The following is a 16,735-nucleotide window of genomic DNA, read 5'->3' on the forward strand; positions in this document are numbered from 1 at the left end:
TTTCCTCACGTCATGCTGCCAGTTTTTTTGCCTTGTTGTCCTCCCCCACGTTTTGTTTCCATTGTTCCCATTTGGAGTTCGCTTTTGTTTTGAATTATTCATTTTTCGTCCATCACCTCTGCCTCCTTGCCCTGCTTCCGGGTCCCCCCCCCTCCCCCATGACACATATAGGAAACTAGAGGGGGTCAGTCGCTCCAACAAGGTTAAGAACCACTGACTAGACTAATAGACAGGGTTCTACAAGGTATACATCTATATTAGTATAGTTTGACTAATGATGTTTTGGTGGGTTTGAAAAAAGGCGCTCGGTGACTATGCGATGATGCAGCCGACGCGCTCGCGCACGCGCTCGTGTTGTCAGTTGCGCGGACATGCATGACACGCGGCCAATCCGGCCATGATCTTGCGTGTCAACTCGTCTGCAGTCGGCCCATTTCGCCCCCAGACGAGCGATTAGGAGGGGAGGACTGTGGAGGAGGAGCGAGCGCCAAGTGCGAGCAAACTGGATCTTTTGCTCCATCGCCGCTCGCGGGAGGCTGGCCGCGGCCTGTGGATCGTCGGCGCGAGCCTCGGGCTGGATTTGGAAATGTCGCAGCAACGATGGGCTAGCTGGTGAGTCGGCACGAGCAGCAGAGCTTGTAAACACGGCAGAATTAAGAGCTGGCTTGTGACCAACGAGACGATTCACACACATTCGCCCTGCAACGGTGTTGGAGGGCTAATCATCTGGATGCTATACTGCACATTTGTTATCTTTCTTCTCATAGCTCCATTCCACAGCTGCTTTGTGAAGGAAAATAATGACAACATTAAACCGAGTATGGTGAATGCAGGCGTTATACGAAGCTTGCTCTTGCTGATAGAGAGCTGTGACGTTCGAGTCATTTGATCTGCAGGCATCATGCGTCGCCGCACGGAAATGCCACCTCGCTGAATTGGGACATGACATTTATTTTCAGGTTCCATGTCATTGCTAAGGTTTAGGTTAAGTTTGCAGCAGACTCGATGTGTCTTTTGCACAGACATGGTAAGAGAACTGAGACGCAATGATTTTAGCACCCTCTATGTCATTATTTCCTGAAAACGTTATAACATTTGCACTTAACTGCCCATTTTATGAATTATCAAAAATAAATAACCAATTTGGGACCTTATATTTTGAAATCTATTTCAAGCAGAACCCATGGGAGAAGCTATCTATCAGCTTTACTGTCTCACAACTATGTAAAAAAAAGTTACCCTTTTACCAATTGGCATCAGTGGCATGCAGTGGTCATAATTGGAAATCATGTGGCATGACCTGAATAAAATAATATATATTTTTTCCCAACAAATATATATTTTCATTATAATTTTAAGTGTGGCTTAGCTATCTTGTTTTGTTTGGATGGCTTCATAACTTGGATTTAAGTTGAAAAGATTATGTGGTGTGACCAACCATCACTTGATACTGTAGATGTCCTAAATTGTAGTTCATAGTAAAAATGTAGATGATAGTAAATAATAATAAAGAAGGAAAAAAGGTGTTTTTATAATAAATTAAATGTGCTCGGTCATATGTTCATTTTCAGTCCAAAGGTCTACTTTTTATTTTTCATTTATTTTTACATTAGCCCTGATGAAGACTGATTAAAATAGGCTCTCTATCAGCCAAATGCCTCAGCTCAAATCAATTAGAAAGCACAAAAAAATGCTTTCTAATTTGATTTTTTTTGCCCACTGAGCTTGAAAAACACCTGCTGTGAGTATAGTTTTTTTTTCCCTACCACCACAACAAAACCCGATATGCTTTTTGATCCTTCCTCTCCTTTTTCTCTCTCCATTTTGTGTTTTGAGAATCTTAAGACTGGCATATACATTCACAGCAAAAATTGGAGTGTTAAAATTGTGGTGTTAAATTTTGATTTCAACCCCCACAGTGTATATTTTACACTGTCTGATTTAAATGGAGGTCAATGTTGGAGTTGTTTGACAGAGTTGATTTATTTAGTGTTCGATCAGTTCTGCAGAGCGCCACCCATTTCATTAGAACTGGTCTGCTGCAAAGACTTCTGGGATATGATATAATTTATATGGTATTACATAATTGTAAAAAGGTTGTGACAATAACAGTCAGGATGTTTTTTTATTACATTATTGGTGAAATTATTACATTTGCAGGAAATGATTAAATTATTGGATGTGACATGACCAATTCTTCCATTGAAAACCAATAATGAGGTGTTATATCTTTTGAGATCGACCCCACCTCGATACAGAATTTCACAAAAAGTTGGAGAATAAAATCTACTGTTTTCTTTCTTGTTATTTTAGTGAGATTGGGAGGTGATGGCAGTCCACACTGAGCTTCACCACGACTACCATCTGTCCCTGATGGTGGCCCTCCTCGTTCGCGCCTGAACTTCTGCTGTCCCTCCATCCCCTCCTCTTCCTCTCCTTGTGACCCCCCTTCTCCCCCCACCCCCCACCCTAATCCATAACTGGCCCCATCCTGTTTCAGTGTGTACAATCGGCATACTTGATTATGGCATGCTGCGGGCGCTCTCTGGACTCCCCGTGCACACTGGCCTTGCTGGTGGGCTTTCAGTTCGCCTTTGTGCTCTACTTCTCCCTGGGGGGCTTCAGAGGTTTGGTATCCGTCCTGGTGCACACCACAGAGCAAGAGTTCGACTACTCGCGGCCCCACGACGTCTACACCAACCTTAGTCATCTGAGAGCGCCGCCTCCCCCACCTCGGAACGCTGGCACCGGACCTCCTGCGACGGGACCACCGCTGGCAAGCTGCCAGATTGTGTCCCCTCTGCTGGGTAAGGAGGCAAATATATGAAACTTAAAATGGTTCCTCAGCTCGCTTGAAAAAAAAAAGGAGCATTTCATCAAAGCTGTTTATCGCCATCCAAGCTGAAGTTTACCGTCAAACTAAACGTAAAGAAAATTACACATTGGGAATTTAAAGCAACCACTTAGCCTCCGCAACCTGAATGCTAACAATGGGGAAACTCCATAGGCAAACAAGCTAACAATTAGCATCTATATAGAGTTGTCTTATACTGCCCCCAGCTGGCCAAAGTACAAACACCAGCGCAATTGAAACGATGAAAAAATTAGTGATACGTAATTTGAGTTATAAATGTGGTCAAGGAGCTAATTTAACTTGTATCTCAAGGCACCACTGTAGTCTGATTTGGACATAATTGTAAGGATTGTATGTTCCTTTCTTTGCAGTGGGGCCCGTTTCCGTCCATCTTTCCTCACCTCTGACTTTGGAGGAGATCAGAACAAAGAACCCATTGGTGCTGCCAGGCGGACGTTACCGCCCACCAGACTGTGAACCTCGGCACCACACTGCCATCGTGGTACCGTACCGGAACCGGCAGACGCACCTTCGTGCTCTCCTCTACCACCTCCATCCTTTCCTGCAGAGGCAACAAATCCACTACAGCATCTACATCGTGCAGCAGGTCAGGAGAATGATTTACTGGTGCATATTGTAAAATTAAAATTATTTCATCAACTGTCCTCATTTGGATCTCCATTAACTCATTCAAACCAGAAAATGTGTAAAAATTTAGTTTTTTTTATACTTTGTCCTTCACTCCCAAAATCATTTTTAATGCAAGAGCTTGCAGAAGGCTTTGATGCAGCTTCTGACATGTAGAGGTGGCTTAAAGCAATGGTAGTTATTTTAAATAAAACTGCCAGCAGGTGGCAGTAGAGCATAAGAGATCAGCCAGGGCCATGTTGCAACAAGCTCTTTTTGTCAGTGTTTTCACTAGGAATGTGAATATTAATGAAACTTGGCTGTATTCTAATGCTAATTGCTGCAAAATGGAAACAGATACAAATATACTTTTTCTTTCCTGATGAAATTAGAGACACTAATCTTTCTTTGGGTAGGTTCGGTGTTTTTATAGCAACAGAACAACATATTCTGTGGGCCTTGCAAAATCATTTAAACAGGGATGTGATTTTTCCGCTAATTCGCGGAATTCCGCTTTTTTTATCCCCGCCCCCCCCCAAAAAAATATTATTATTTTTTTTTTATTTTTTTATTTTTTTTGTAGTTCATTGTGTATGCACATGACTCCGACAGATAACATCTTCTGCTATAACAAAGACATTTGTGGTATGCTCTAATATGAGTTACTTTTCATTTGGTCATGATACAATTATTTGTTCATGAAATTTGAACTCTTCAACATTATTTATGTGTTAACTTAGTAATCACATTAGTTAGATATGATGATATTCTCAGTGATAGTTTTTAAAAGCAAAGGCAGTCCAATGTTTTTGAATGTGACTGATTTTGAGTTGACTAAATGTTAAAAATAAAAACTAAACTAAAAAATGTTGCCATTTTATATGGGATAGTTCAATATACATTAAAAATTTATGCTGTTTTGTCTATTTCTTTGTCATGTGAGTGCATTGAAAGTACTTAAAAACACGGAAAACCCATGAGCTCCGGGGGGCTTCGCCCCCCGTGTCCCCCCACCAGGGCCCTGCCCTGGACCTAGCTGGGTGCCAGCGGCCCCCAGACCCCCGGCTAAATTTTCAGATAATTTCACTTTGGTCAAATCACATCCCTGTTTAAAATCCAGTAAAACAGCCGGGAGCACAGAGGGTTGCTTCAGTGAAATGGCTAGCAGTGAATGAGTTAACGAAATGTTATTTTGTACTTCTTTGAAATCATGCACATCCGAATTTGACAATGCGGCTTCTGTGATAGAAATGCACCATATTTTCTTGCAGCATTCATTTAAATGTTGTCATAGTTTTTTTAAATGGGTGTTTCTTATACAATCATTTTGGTTTTATACTTGTAACATGAAGCTTACATAAGCACGATTGTGAAGAAATGGATACAAACGCATGCCATGGTTCGATTGTTTTTCTTTGTTTTTGTGCATTAAAAGACGCGTGGGTGGGGGGTCTCGAAATGATCTATTATGTATGTCAGGAAAAAAGCAAGTTTTTTACTAGTAATTGGCGGTGAAGACATCATTATTGCACTGACTCCCGCAGCCAAGGCACAGTAAGGCGATAAGCTATTGGAAGCACGTTTAGAAATGTTTGGCTATAAAAAATAAAAATAAAAAAAGAAGCTGAGCAGTCATTAACGCCTTCCTTTTTCTTTTTTGAGTCACGCATCTGTCGTATGTCCGGCAGAAGTTACAGATACAAAACACAGGAGAAGCACAGCCTTATTGTTTAGATATATTGCTGGTGCTTCTTCAAAATGTCATCCTTCAAATCCTCTGCTGAAAAACAGTCCATAAAAATGTATTGTCCCGTGCAGAACACACTGAACGGTACTTGGTTTCACTTGGTACCCTGCCATGTGCTTATGCATACGGGCACGTCTCTATCGGCTCCTCCCGTATTTACAAACACATGCCAATCTGGTGGGTTGACAGACTGCATTGGTGTTGCTTACACCTCAGTTCTCCCATGTTTGCGCGTGTGTGTTTATGTCTTGCAGTGGGGGAACGGTACCTTCAACCGAGCCAAGCTGCTGAACGTTGGCGTGCGGGAAGCTCTCCGAGATGAGGACTGGAGCTGCATCTTCCTCCATGATGTCGACCTGCTGCCTGAGAACGACCACAATACCTACACTTGCCACACGCAGTTTCCCACACACCTGTCTGTGGCCATGGACAAGTTCAAATATAGGTAGTTGCCCGCCATGACGATTTGCAGGAAATTATTTTTGAGTTGTATCCGTAAGGGACTCATAGGGTACTTTATTTCGCTCCCTCTTGTCACAATCCCCACAAATGCATCCAAATGGCAGGTGCGGGCAAAATGCAGTCCACGGTTTCTTTTTGGTTTTCACGAAATCAAAATAAGAGCTTTTTTTTTCTGTGCACACATGTAGATAGTATAAGTAAGCAAGAGACAGTGTTCAACCAAAGTTATTGTAGTTTACAAAAAAAAACTAAAACTATAATTGAAAAAACTATTTCGTTAATGAAATAAAATAAAAATGCTTTTTAAAAAAACGAAAAATAACTGAAACTACATTTTATGTTTACAAAACTAGCTAAAACTATAATTATAGCGAAAATGCCCTTCGTTTTAGTCTTTGGTAATTAATTTAATACCTTTGGGAATTATTTAAATGTAATTTTAAGTATATTTATTTCAAGTATATTTATTTCAATATTAACCGGAATAAAGACGCACGTGTCACACAGAAGTGATGTCATCTAGCAGCAGCCAATAGAAAAGCACCTTCAGATGATGTTGCTCCTAGGGGACAAATTTACCTGCTTGACTTTTGGCTCCAATGGCTTGGCTCGCCTGCGTTTTCCTTTAACTCAGCCGAAATGCAACGCTAGGTAAGAAATGTGTTGCTTTCTTTCATCATGATGTTTATTAAATATTGCACACAATTAATACACATAAACCCCCCGCCCCCCCGAAAATTAATACTGGAACTAACTCAACTAAACTAAAACAAAACATTACAAAAAAAACTAATAAAAAAACTAACAGAACCACCCTGAAAACTAATTAAAACTAACAAAATTAAAATAAAAAAAACCTCCAAAATAAATAAAAACTACAATGAAAATTCCATAACCTTAATAACCCTTTTCCCAACTTTTATCTAAATTAGTGACTAGTAAATTATTAGAGACTAGTGACTTTTGATTGATTCATTTGGGAGTGCTGTTTATGAATGGCTCATGAGTTTTGGTTGCTTGAGCTGAAAATATCAGCACACTTTAAAGGAAGAGAAAAAAAATGTCACATTGTAGACATTGTTTTGTGAATATTGCAAAAAAACAAAAAAACAACTAACGCTCATATGAGTATCTATGTAATTTTAATGACCGCTTATAAATGTTTTTTCTTGATATTCCATTACTATACAAGTAACCTCTTATCAAAATGAGACACCATTTGATGCTTTATGTGAATACATGAAATTGATATTGAACATAGTTGAGGTTAGCATGTTGGAGTGGCGCTCAACAACCGTTACAGTTTCTCAGGTGGTCCCTTTGGAAAAAGATTTTCCCAGCCTTGCCATATGACAAGTTAATGGACTCCAATGTATCGCTTGAGTTTATTTATTAATTAATTTTTTTATTTTGTATACACAGTTGAAAATATGTACTGAGTATTTACAGATGTTTCTCTGAGCAGTGACAAGCCCGTGTGCCCTAAACCTACAAGAATATACTTTTTGCATGTGAAAGACATAAAAATGACTGTTGAGGTCATCCCTAAGAATCCATAAAATGTCTATTAGTTACAATAAATAAACTTAAATGAACCCGATTTGATTAGATTTACCTTGAACTGTTTTCCCCTGAGGTGTTCTAATCCATTTGTATGTTTGCTGTGTGACCCTCCCAGGCTCCCGTACCCACAATATTTTGGTGGCGTTTCTGCAGTGACTCCAGACCAGTACATGAAGATGAACGGCTTCCCCAACCAGTATTGGGGCTGGGGAGGGGAGGATGATGATATTGCGGCAAGGTAAAACATTAGTGTGGCGTCAGTTATGATGTGGTCGACTCATCGTGATCATCTTTGGCTTTTGGCACTCATCACCGCCTTCTGTTTTATGCTTTCACTCCATCATGTTTCATTTTTCGTGAGTTAACGTCAACTCTCATCTTCACATCACCTCCCACTGCTGTGGCTTTGCTGTGTGTCTCAGTGAGTATGTTTGCATGGAAAAAGCCGTTTGGGTGAGGCTTCTTTCTCCCTTTGCCGCTTCCCTGCCACCACTTCCTGCTAGGAGACACACTTAATGCAGTGGTTCACCAGGCGAGTGCAGCCAAGAGTCAGCTGGCAAATGATGACATGTTTATAGGCGCTTGATAAAACAGTTGTTTCACGAGAAAAACTGACAAGTGTCAACAGGGAACATTAATTAACAGATATTTTGACACTCTGTCTATGCCACCTTGACTGAGCTGGACTGATGATTAGTAGCAAACAGGTTGGCATGTGTTGTCCGAAAATGATTTATTTTTTCCCTTTCATCTAATTTGTTGCAACACCTGGAAACCAACTGTCCTACTCCTTACCAAGCTTTTCATCATGATGTTTATTAAATATTGCACACAATTAATACACATAAAACCCCCCGAAAACTAATACTGAAACTAACTCAACTCAACTCAACTAAACTAAACTAAAACAAAACATTACAAAAAAAACTAAAACAAAAACTATAATTGGAAAAACAATTTTGTTAATGAAATAAAATAAAAATCCTTAAAAAATAAATAAAAATAAACTACATTTTATGTTTACAAAACTAGCTAAAATTATAATTATAGCGAAAATGCCCTTCGTTTTAGTCTTTGGTAATTAATTTAATACATTTGGGAATGATTTTAAGTACATTTATTTCAATATTAACCGGACTTAAGTGTCACACAGAAGTGATGTCATCGAGCAGCAGCCAATAGAAAAGCACCTTCAGATGATGTTGCTCCTAGGGGACAAATTTACCTGCTTGACTTTTGGCTCCAATGGCTTGGCTCGCCTGCTTTTTCCTTTAACTCAGCCAAAATGCAACGCTAGGTAAGAAATGTGTTGCTTTTTTTCATCATGTTTATTAAATATTGCACCCCCCCCCCCCAACTAATAAAAACTAACAGAACCACCCTGAAAAATAATTAAAACTAACAAAATTAAAAAAAAAAACTCCAAAATAAATAAAAACTACAATGAAAATTCCAAAACCATAATAACCCTTTTTCCAACTTGGCAACATTTTATCTAAATTTAGTCACCCAATTTTTCTTTCTTTTCTTCTAAATGAGACAAGTGACTTTTGATTGATTCATTTGGGAGTGCTGTTTATGAATGGCTCATGAGTTGGTGGCTTGATCTGAAAATATCAGCACACTTTAAAGGAAGAGGAAAAAAAAAGTCACATTGTTTTGTGAATATGAATAACAACTAACGCTCATATGAGTATCTATGTAATTTTAATGACTGCTTATAAATGTTTTTTCTTGTTATTCCATTACTATACTATTACTATCTTCCTACGAAACAGCTCGAGCACTAAGACTGAACAACAGCTATAAATCAACTAAGATATAAACGGATAACAGGTGGCAGAATAAATATGAAGGCAGCTGGAGACCAAATCTGCCGTGTTCCAAAACTGCAGCTATCAACAATTCACGTGGGACTACCAAGAGCTTGTAAACATTTTAATATGACGCAAGCTGCAATAATAATAATACTACCTCCTTTTGTGCACATTTGACGCAAGTTTACTTTTTTGACACTTCATATCGAGTAGCTTCCTGACCACACTGGAAAAGAACTCAACAGATCCCCATTTGAAATAGCAAATTGGCAATGATGGAAAGGAAAAACAACTCATTATTAACAGGATGTACTCTAAATCTAATAGTTAATTTTGGGTTCCCATCTGAAATAGAAATGGGAGATGTCAGAAGAGTAAACTGCGCTTAGCATTAGTGCTACCAACAATAGTTATAGCAGCCAATGTTTTATTTCTGAATCTTGTTGACTGTTTTTCCGTGAGTATTGATGTTCTGCCGTTTTTCTTGATTGTCTGCTGCTCAACCAGAGTGCGTCTGTCTGGCATGAAGATAGTGCGCCCCCCAGTGGCCGTTGGTCATTACAAAATGATCAAGCATAGAGGAGACCGAGGGAATGAACAAAACCCACACAGGTACGTACACGGCTGCAGTCATCGAATCTGTATTGTCATAAAAGTGATTTTGGCGTCCTCATCACAATCACTCAGCTGAAAATGCAGCAGGATAATGAAACTTAGAGATCTTATTAGAAGTGACCAAACATTTACACACATACCAGTACAGTGAGAGTCGCTAATAATGTGTTTATTTTATTTCATGCCATTTTTAGTGGATTTTCATGATTTTGGCACAAGCTGCAGTGTGTGAGTCAGTTGTTTATGTACTCTTTATTCCATTTTTAGAATCATATTGAACATTTTGCACGTGTTCCTGAAAATGCTGTCCCACCTGTCATTGGCGGGTAAAAAAATAAAATAAATAAATGTTTTTAGTGCTATTAAAACCAGCATTATGTGCTTCTTCTGTGGAATAGAGTATATAAATATTTGCGCTTTGCGATTTATGTTATTTTGCGTGGAGTTGGATTTTGTCAAGCTTAAAAAGTCCACTCTGTCATAGTGAAATATCCATTGCTTTAAAAAAAAAAAAAAAAAACTTGAGAAATTCAAATTGTATTTGTTAAACAGTACAGTCAGCTTACTAACTGAATCTTGTTGCTAAATGATGGTCCAACATGTGCTCATAAAATGCTAAAATTAGCCCAAAATGTCCAGCCTGTCAGTAAGCTCACATATCATAGTATTTGTGTATATTATTTACTTGTCGTAGTTTTTTCTTTTCTTTTTTTTTTTTTTAAACATATGAGAACTTGACCAATGTGCATTTCTAACAATTAATGCAATGAATATGAAGTTTAATGGAACATTAAAACTTTTTTTGTGAAGCCTCAAAGGTACCTTATAGTGATATCGACTCATCATATTTAAACCCTTGCATTTATTTAACACGGCCAAAATTGCATTTCCATATCAAACTGCTTTTCTAGATTTGACCTCCTGAAAAGAACCAGACTCAACTGGCGCTCCGACGGCCTCAACTCTCTGACTTACGAACTCCTCTCCAAAGAACAAGAACCTCTCTACACGAACCTCACCGTCAACATCGGAGAAGAGCCCCGTCACCCTCCGGGGAAGACGGCGACCCCTGTGCATCCACCTAGCGCCCCCAAAAACTCAGCCACGGGTAATCAGGAGAGCAAGAGGCCAGAGAGCAAAGGATCTGTGGTCGTAAATGTCACTGTGACAAGATCGGAAGCTCCTTGGACAAAGGCGGCTCATGAAATGACAGAGAAAACAAACGTGCATGCGTCTCACCTGTAGCACTGAATGGCTTTTCTTCTTTTGTGGGAATGCTTGCAGGGTTTGCCGGTTGAGTCGTTTCCTCAGCTCATGACAGGCTCGGATGATGCCACGTTGGGCTTTCTGGAACGAGGCTGGGTGGAACAAGTTGAGCAAATAACCCAGCTGCTAACCTGCAACTTCATCCGGTGTGCTGCGAATTAACTCGTGCCTTCTCTTTTAAAGCGCTTTTATAAAAGTAATACCGACCTGAGATTTATTTGACCTCTCCTGCCGTGTGGCAAATGTTGGAAAGCAGGGGAGGCGGGATTTCAAAGACTACATATTTGTTCCGGGATTGTTGTTTTCTATCAGTGTGCATCAAAGTCACTATAGATTATATTTATATAGAGAAACCTCTTTATTTGTTTACCAGTTTATATTTTCTTTATTTGGTGCCTCTCTTTGAGTTTTAGTTTCTAGACAATCAAACCACATACTGTCGGGCAGTGGTTCTTAACCTGGGTTCGATCGAATCCCAGGGGTTCTGTGAGTCAGTCTCAGAAGTTCGGCGGAGATCAAGACACACACCCGACTCGTACGATTTGTGATGATGCGCCCCGCTTGGCCGTCATCGGCTGCAGGTGACATTGCTTGGCCTATCTGTGCTGCAGGGAATTTAGTGCGCTCGTTAGTCGACTTGCGACTGTTGTGATGCTACGCCGTGTGTTTTTTTTTTAATTATAGTAATCCCCAATGTCGAGCAAAAAAAAGAAAGTTGTTCACTTATATAACGGAGCATATGGTGTTCCACAGGGTTCAATTCTAGGGCCTCTGCTGTTTTCATTGTATCTGCTGCCCCTGGGTTCCATTTTTACGAAAACGGCGGTGATTGTTTTAAAGTGATTTATAAATGTTTGGGAGTCAGCGTCCTAACTTCAATTTGAAATGCCAAGTTGAGCAATTTTAGTCCAGCACAACTATCCATCTAGCAAAACTAAAGGAACACTTCCTTGAGCTTCATGGAGATGAGAAATATAAGAACGCAACACCTTCTGAATTCAAGTAGAAGAGAGCCAGATCAATTTTGTTTTTGCAGTAAAACTAAACTCAAGAAAAGAACAATCATATTTAATTTTTCAATAAAGAAGGGTTTGGTGCCATAAGCGTAGGAAACTGTTGGTTTCAGTACCTCCAACAGGGTTAAGAACCACTGCTGTAGGGGAACATATCTTTATTCTATGACTCAGCATATAATAGCTATCCTGGCTGTCAGATAATCATACACTGGGCATGATGCTGTATTTGTTATTGATCCTACTCCTGTTTCATGGAGTAATGCTTCTTGATATTGTGGTGTTATTCTCTTACCAGGTATAAGAAAAGCAACCTTGCAGATAATATTTAAGGCGCATCACTACCTAGTGTCTATTGTGTCAGAATGTGTTTCTGTATCAAAAGTGGCTATAGTGACAATTAAGCACTGTGTATAAACTCTGATTTAAATCATCTTCATAGAGGGCATCACTGTAAATTACAATCATCTAATTGAGTAGATGAGTTTCTGAACCTCATTGTTTTCAATTATTCATTGAAATGGAGAACATTTAGAAGGCAGATATTATTGTACTCAGAGGATAGACATTTATTTTTTAACTCAGCCATTTTGAATGTATTTTAGCAGTATGACAGTAAGAGACATGTACTGTATGCGTGTGTGTGTATGGGGTGGTGAATGTGCTTGTTGCATCTATTGCTGCTCTATATAATGATGATTTGTGTAAAGACATTCTATTCTATGTAGTACAGATATCAATTTGAATGTATTTAATAATTGTTTATCAGTCGCTCGTGAGCTAAATGGTTTGTTTAATCGTAGACTACGTCTGTCTGATTGTGCCTATATATCCATCGCTCTTGTTGTGCTAAAGTCAAATTCACATCACGGCAGGTTTGCTGATGGCTTTTTTAATATGAGCGCAAGTGGCACGGTGCCGAGTGGAGCCGAGGAATGAATGAAAGAGCAGCGTGTGTGACACGAATGTTAAGTATTAATGTTCACCATTCACAGCATTCAGCCAATCAAATGTGTGCGTCGTTCTGCGTAGATGTTTCCTCGTTGGCCTGCCAATTTAAAGCTGTACACGTTCATTCGCCATTCTGGCTCACCACGAACAGCATGCTAGACATCAGAGAATCAGCGAACATAGTTTAATTAAATGAATCTTTGTTGAGATGGAATATCTATTTACAAACAGAGGACTTTTACACTACTTGTCTGGACTATTTAAGTCGGTATATACAGCAGTCATTTGTCAGTTTTTGGCAACATAACCATTGAATTACTTATTGTTGTATAGAATGCATTTATTATAGGATGTTATGTAATCTCAGCAGTGTTTTTATGCGAATTTTGAATTTACGTCGGGATTTTTATATCATGTGGAAAGAGAACATGTTATGAAGCTCACCGGCTATATTACATTCGGTTCACCTCCACTGTCTAATAAAATCCAGTGATGGCTATTGTAATTAAGGCTTTGCTTTGACAATACGTTTAATAGTGGAGTACAACAATCATACTGAGAAGTATATTTCTCTACTTTTGTTCAGTTCCCCACAGAAAATATCAGAAACAGCATTAGTGAGTTCTACATTACAGGCTATGTACAATAAATGCCCCCAAAATAGTAATTTGTTAAATTAATAATGCCCCCTCTGACAGTGATGTGACAGTATTAACACAAGATTATGATCTTTGTAAAAGCAGGTTCTTTTTTACAGCTGTTGAATTGCCACTGCCGATTGGAGCAAATAAAAACTAATTCTATTCTAAGGTGTGTGCAGTGTATGTATGCATGCGAACAACACGAACGGAACGGTTTGTTGAAATATAAAGCAATGTCTCTTTGTCTTGCTGTGTTTTGAATTTAGCAAATTGATTCCCACTAATTGCATCACTGTTGCACATGTGCTGCGAGCACACTTAGAAGGCACGGAACCTCCCACGCCATCTGAGTGTGAACGTTGACGACAAGTGGTCAGTGAAAGATTAGCAGTCATCTATTAATATCAACACATTGCTGTGAAACGCCACAAACCTGTTACATCACCACTAGCATGAGTGTTCTGTGTGGGTATGAAGAGCGGGATTAAAAAAAAAAAAAGTTGGATATGAGATCATACCTATAAATAGATAGTGACCCCCCTCGGCCTTTTCTGTTCGATCCGTTTCATAATCGCAAATGCTGCATGACTCACTGAGACAAGGCCAAACACAAAGTTGGATAAACAAAAGTAGAAGCTAGGTGCTTTAAAAACAACTAGTAACAGAAACAAAGCTAAAAAAAAACACAAGCATCACACTAAATCTATGCTTTTCTATATTACTGGTGAGCCATTGGTGGGAATTTCAACCTGGATGTTCTCGAACGTGCTTTACGTCAGTCTGCGCTGTCAGCGGTGATGGTCTACTTTGCACTTTCCCTGCAAGCGGACTGACACACTGGCCCGTTGAAGTGACTGCAGCAGGCTGAGACAGCCTTTAGTCACTTCCTGTTACTGTGAGCCCCGCGAGACACACATGACCCGTCTTGGCCCCCGCGACACTCCAGCCTCTTTGAACACTAAATTGTTGAACCTTCGTGTTGTCGTTTCACATGCTTGATATTGTAGTTTCCTCAAGGAAATGATTCATCATTTAGCAGCTATGTAGATAATTAATGTTTGCGGAGATTATATTGACGTTTTTATGTCTATCTCACGAGAATGACGCTTAAAACAATCCAGACTTTTACAGTTTGAAATTGGTTGAGTACCAAATTGTATACAGGGATGTGATTTTCCGCTAATTCGCGGAATTCCGCTTTTTTTTATCCCCCCCCCCCCAAAAAAAAATTCTGATTTTTATTTATTTTTTTTATTTTATTTTTTTTAGTAGTTCATTGTGTATGCACATGATGATAACATCTTCTGCTATAACAAAGACATTTGTGGTATGCTCTAATATGAGTTACTTTTCATTTGGTCATGATACAATTATTTGTTCATGAAATTTGAACTCTTCAACATTATTTATGTGTTAACTTAGTAATCACATTAGTTAGATATGATGATATTCTCAGTGATAGTTTTTAAAAGCAAAGGCAGTCCAATGTTTTTGAATGTGACTGATTTTGAGTTGACTAAAACTGCCATTTTATATGGGATAGTTCAATATACATTGAAAATTTATGCTGTTGTTTTGTCCCCCCCTTGCCCCCCTTGTCCCCCCACCAGGGCACTGCCCTGGACCTAGCTGGGTGCCAGCGGCCCCCAGACCCCCAGCTAAATTTTCAGATAATTTCACTTTGGTCAAATCACATCCCTGTGTATATGTTCTCATTTTGTCAAAACGATTTGTTATCATGGTTTTCTTTCTTTATTATCAACACAATAGGCTCACCGGGCAAGGAATTGATGTGACAACAATCTGGATGGTCCTTCCCCACTTTGACATGGAGTATACAACATCAATGATTGCCAAAAGTCATTTGAAATGTGGACTCGTCAGACCACAGCACGCAGCCGCAGGATTTCTGGGTGTTGATATACGGCTTTTGTATTGCATGGTAGTTTTTAATTTGAGCATTGTATATCAAATCCAATTCGTCTTTGTCTGGGAAGGCTTTCCACAAGGTTTAAGATTGTGTTTAAGAGCGTTTTTTGACCATTCTTAATCACATTTGTTTTTTTTTGTTTTTTCTTTTCTGGAGAGCTCAGTATTGTTCATTCGGTAATTTTACTGATTTGACATGTCATCATCATTGTTCTCTCTTTTATTTTATTTTATTTATTTATTAATTATTCATTTATTTTGTATGTGCATGTGCGTGTGTGTGAGCGTGTATTCATTAATTCACCTTAATCACATTTGTAAGGTCGCACAACTCCATGTTCTCAACTTTGTGATAGAATGGAAGCTGTTGAAGCTGGACCTGTCATGATCCGGGGTTTTGTTGAATTTTGGTTTTGGTCAGTTGTTTTAGGTTTGTGTCTCTCGTTAGGTAATCGTGTTAACCTGTGTTTGTCAACCCGGTCCCGTGTGTCCTCCAATCAGCTCCCTCAGTTGTCTCATCAGTTAGTTTTTATTTAGTCCACTTATTTCTTTAAGTCCTTATCGGTTTATTACTTGATCCTGTGAATCCTCACTGGTTTCTTTTAGTGTAATAAGTTTACTCCCATTTGTGATTTGTACTTTGCGTCTTGTTTTGGATATTGTTTCTATTTATTTTTGATTATCCCACTACATTGATTGCTTTTTGTTTTTCTTTAAATTAAATGATGTTATTTAAGAGCGCACCTGTCTCATTTTTGGGTTGACCACCACGGTCAAACGTGACAGGTCCAAGGTCATATCAAAGCCCATGGGTTAAGAACAGGATGTCATTTCCAAGTTCCAACAGGTAGCGGTCAAGGCAGGTGAGTGAATATTCTTGGCAAAAATACTACTGAATTGATCTTGGTGATGATTTTAAGACAATTGTTGTTGTTTTTTTATAAACGCAGATTGGCAAAAAGTGTGGCTGCAGAAGATGGACTGTATAGGTACACCGTACGTATTGATATTACCTGACCATTTCATCCATTTTGTAACAATTAGCTAAATAGGCAAGGCAAGTTTATTTGTATAGCACATTTCATACACAAGGTAACTCAATGTGCTTTAAACAAGGAAAAACAACACCTGTAAGCATCGACAAACACAGTAGTTAACAGAGCAAAGAACTGAAAACAAAAGTAGGTTACAAAATTTACTTTTTTTTAATTTTTTATTTTATTTATTATTATTTTTTTCTCTGGAGAGCT

The 16,735-nt window shown here is 39.0% G+C and overlaps 1 protein-coding gene across 2 annotated transcripts; it reads left to right on the plus strand.

Moving 5' to 3' along the window:
- The first annotated feature begins 159 nt into the window (after positions 1 to 159).
- On the plus strand, positions 160 to 13,724 carry b4galt3 (UDP-Gal:betaGlcNAc beta 1,4- galactosyltransferase, polypeptide 3). 2 transcript variants are annotated; one of them, XM_077585986.1, is made up of 7 exons: positions 160 to 612; positions 2,314 to 2,807; positions 3,226 to 3,461; positions 5,483 to 5,673; positions 7,369 to 7,491; positions 9,578 to 9,682; positions 10,597 to 13,724. In XM_077585986.1, exons 2-7 carry the CDS (start codon positions 2,525 to 2,527, stop codon positions 10,928 to 10,930), a joined length of 1,272 nt encoding a protein of 423 aa, XP_077442112.1. In that variant the 5' UTR covers positions 160 to 612; positions 2,314 to 2,524; the 3' UTR covers positions 10,931 to 13,724. The 2 variants fall into 2 exon arrangements, with proteins under 2 accessions (XP_077442112.1, XP_077442121.1); XM_077585995.1 differs by having other exon boundaries at positions 2,501 to 2,807.
- The last annotated feature ends 3,011 nt before the right edge of the window (positions 13,725 to 16,735 follow it).

The sequence above is a fragment of the Vanacampus margaritifer genome, chromosome 1 (assembly GCF_051991255.1).
Source record: "Vanacampus margaritifer isolate UIUO_Vmar chromosome 1, RoL_Vmar_1.0, whole genome shotgun sequence".
NCBI classification, from domain to species: Eukaryota; Metazoa; Chordata; class Actinopteri; order Syngnathiformes; family Syngnathidae; genus Vanacampus; species Vanacampus margaritifer.

Excerpts from the sequence above, each read along its gene's own strand:
- b4galt3 (XM_077585986.1), top strand. The coding sequence starts at position 2,525 with ATGGCATGCTGCGGGCGCTCTCTGGACTCCCCGTGCACACTGGCCTTG. Across the intron at positions 3,462-5,482 it reads GCATCTACATCGTGCAGCAG|TGGGGGAACGGTACCTTCAA; the intron begins GTCAGGAGAATG and ends TATGTCTTGCAG. Across the intron at positions 9,683-10,596 it reads AATGAACAAAACCCACACAG|ATTTGACCTCCTGAAAAGAA; the intron begins GTACGTACACGG and ends CTGCTTTTCTAG.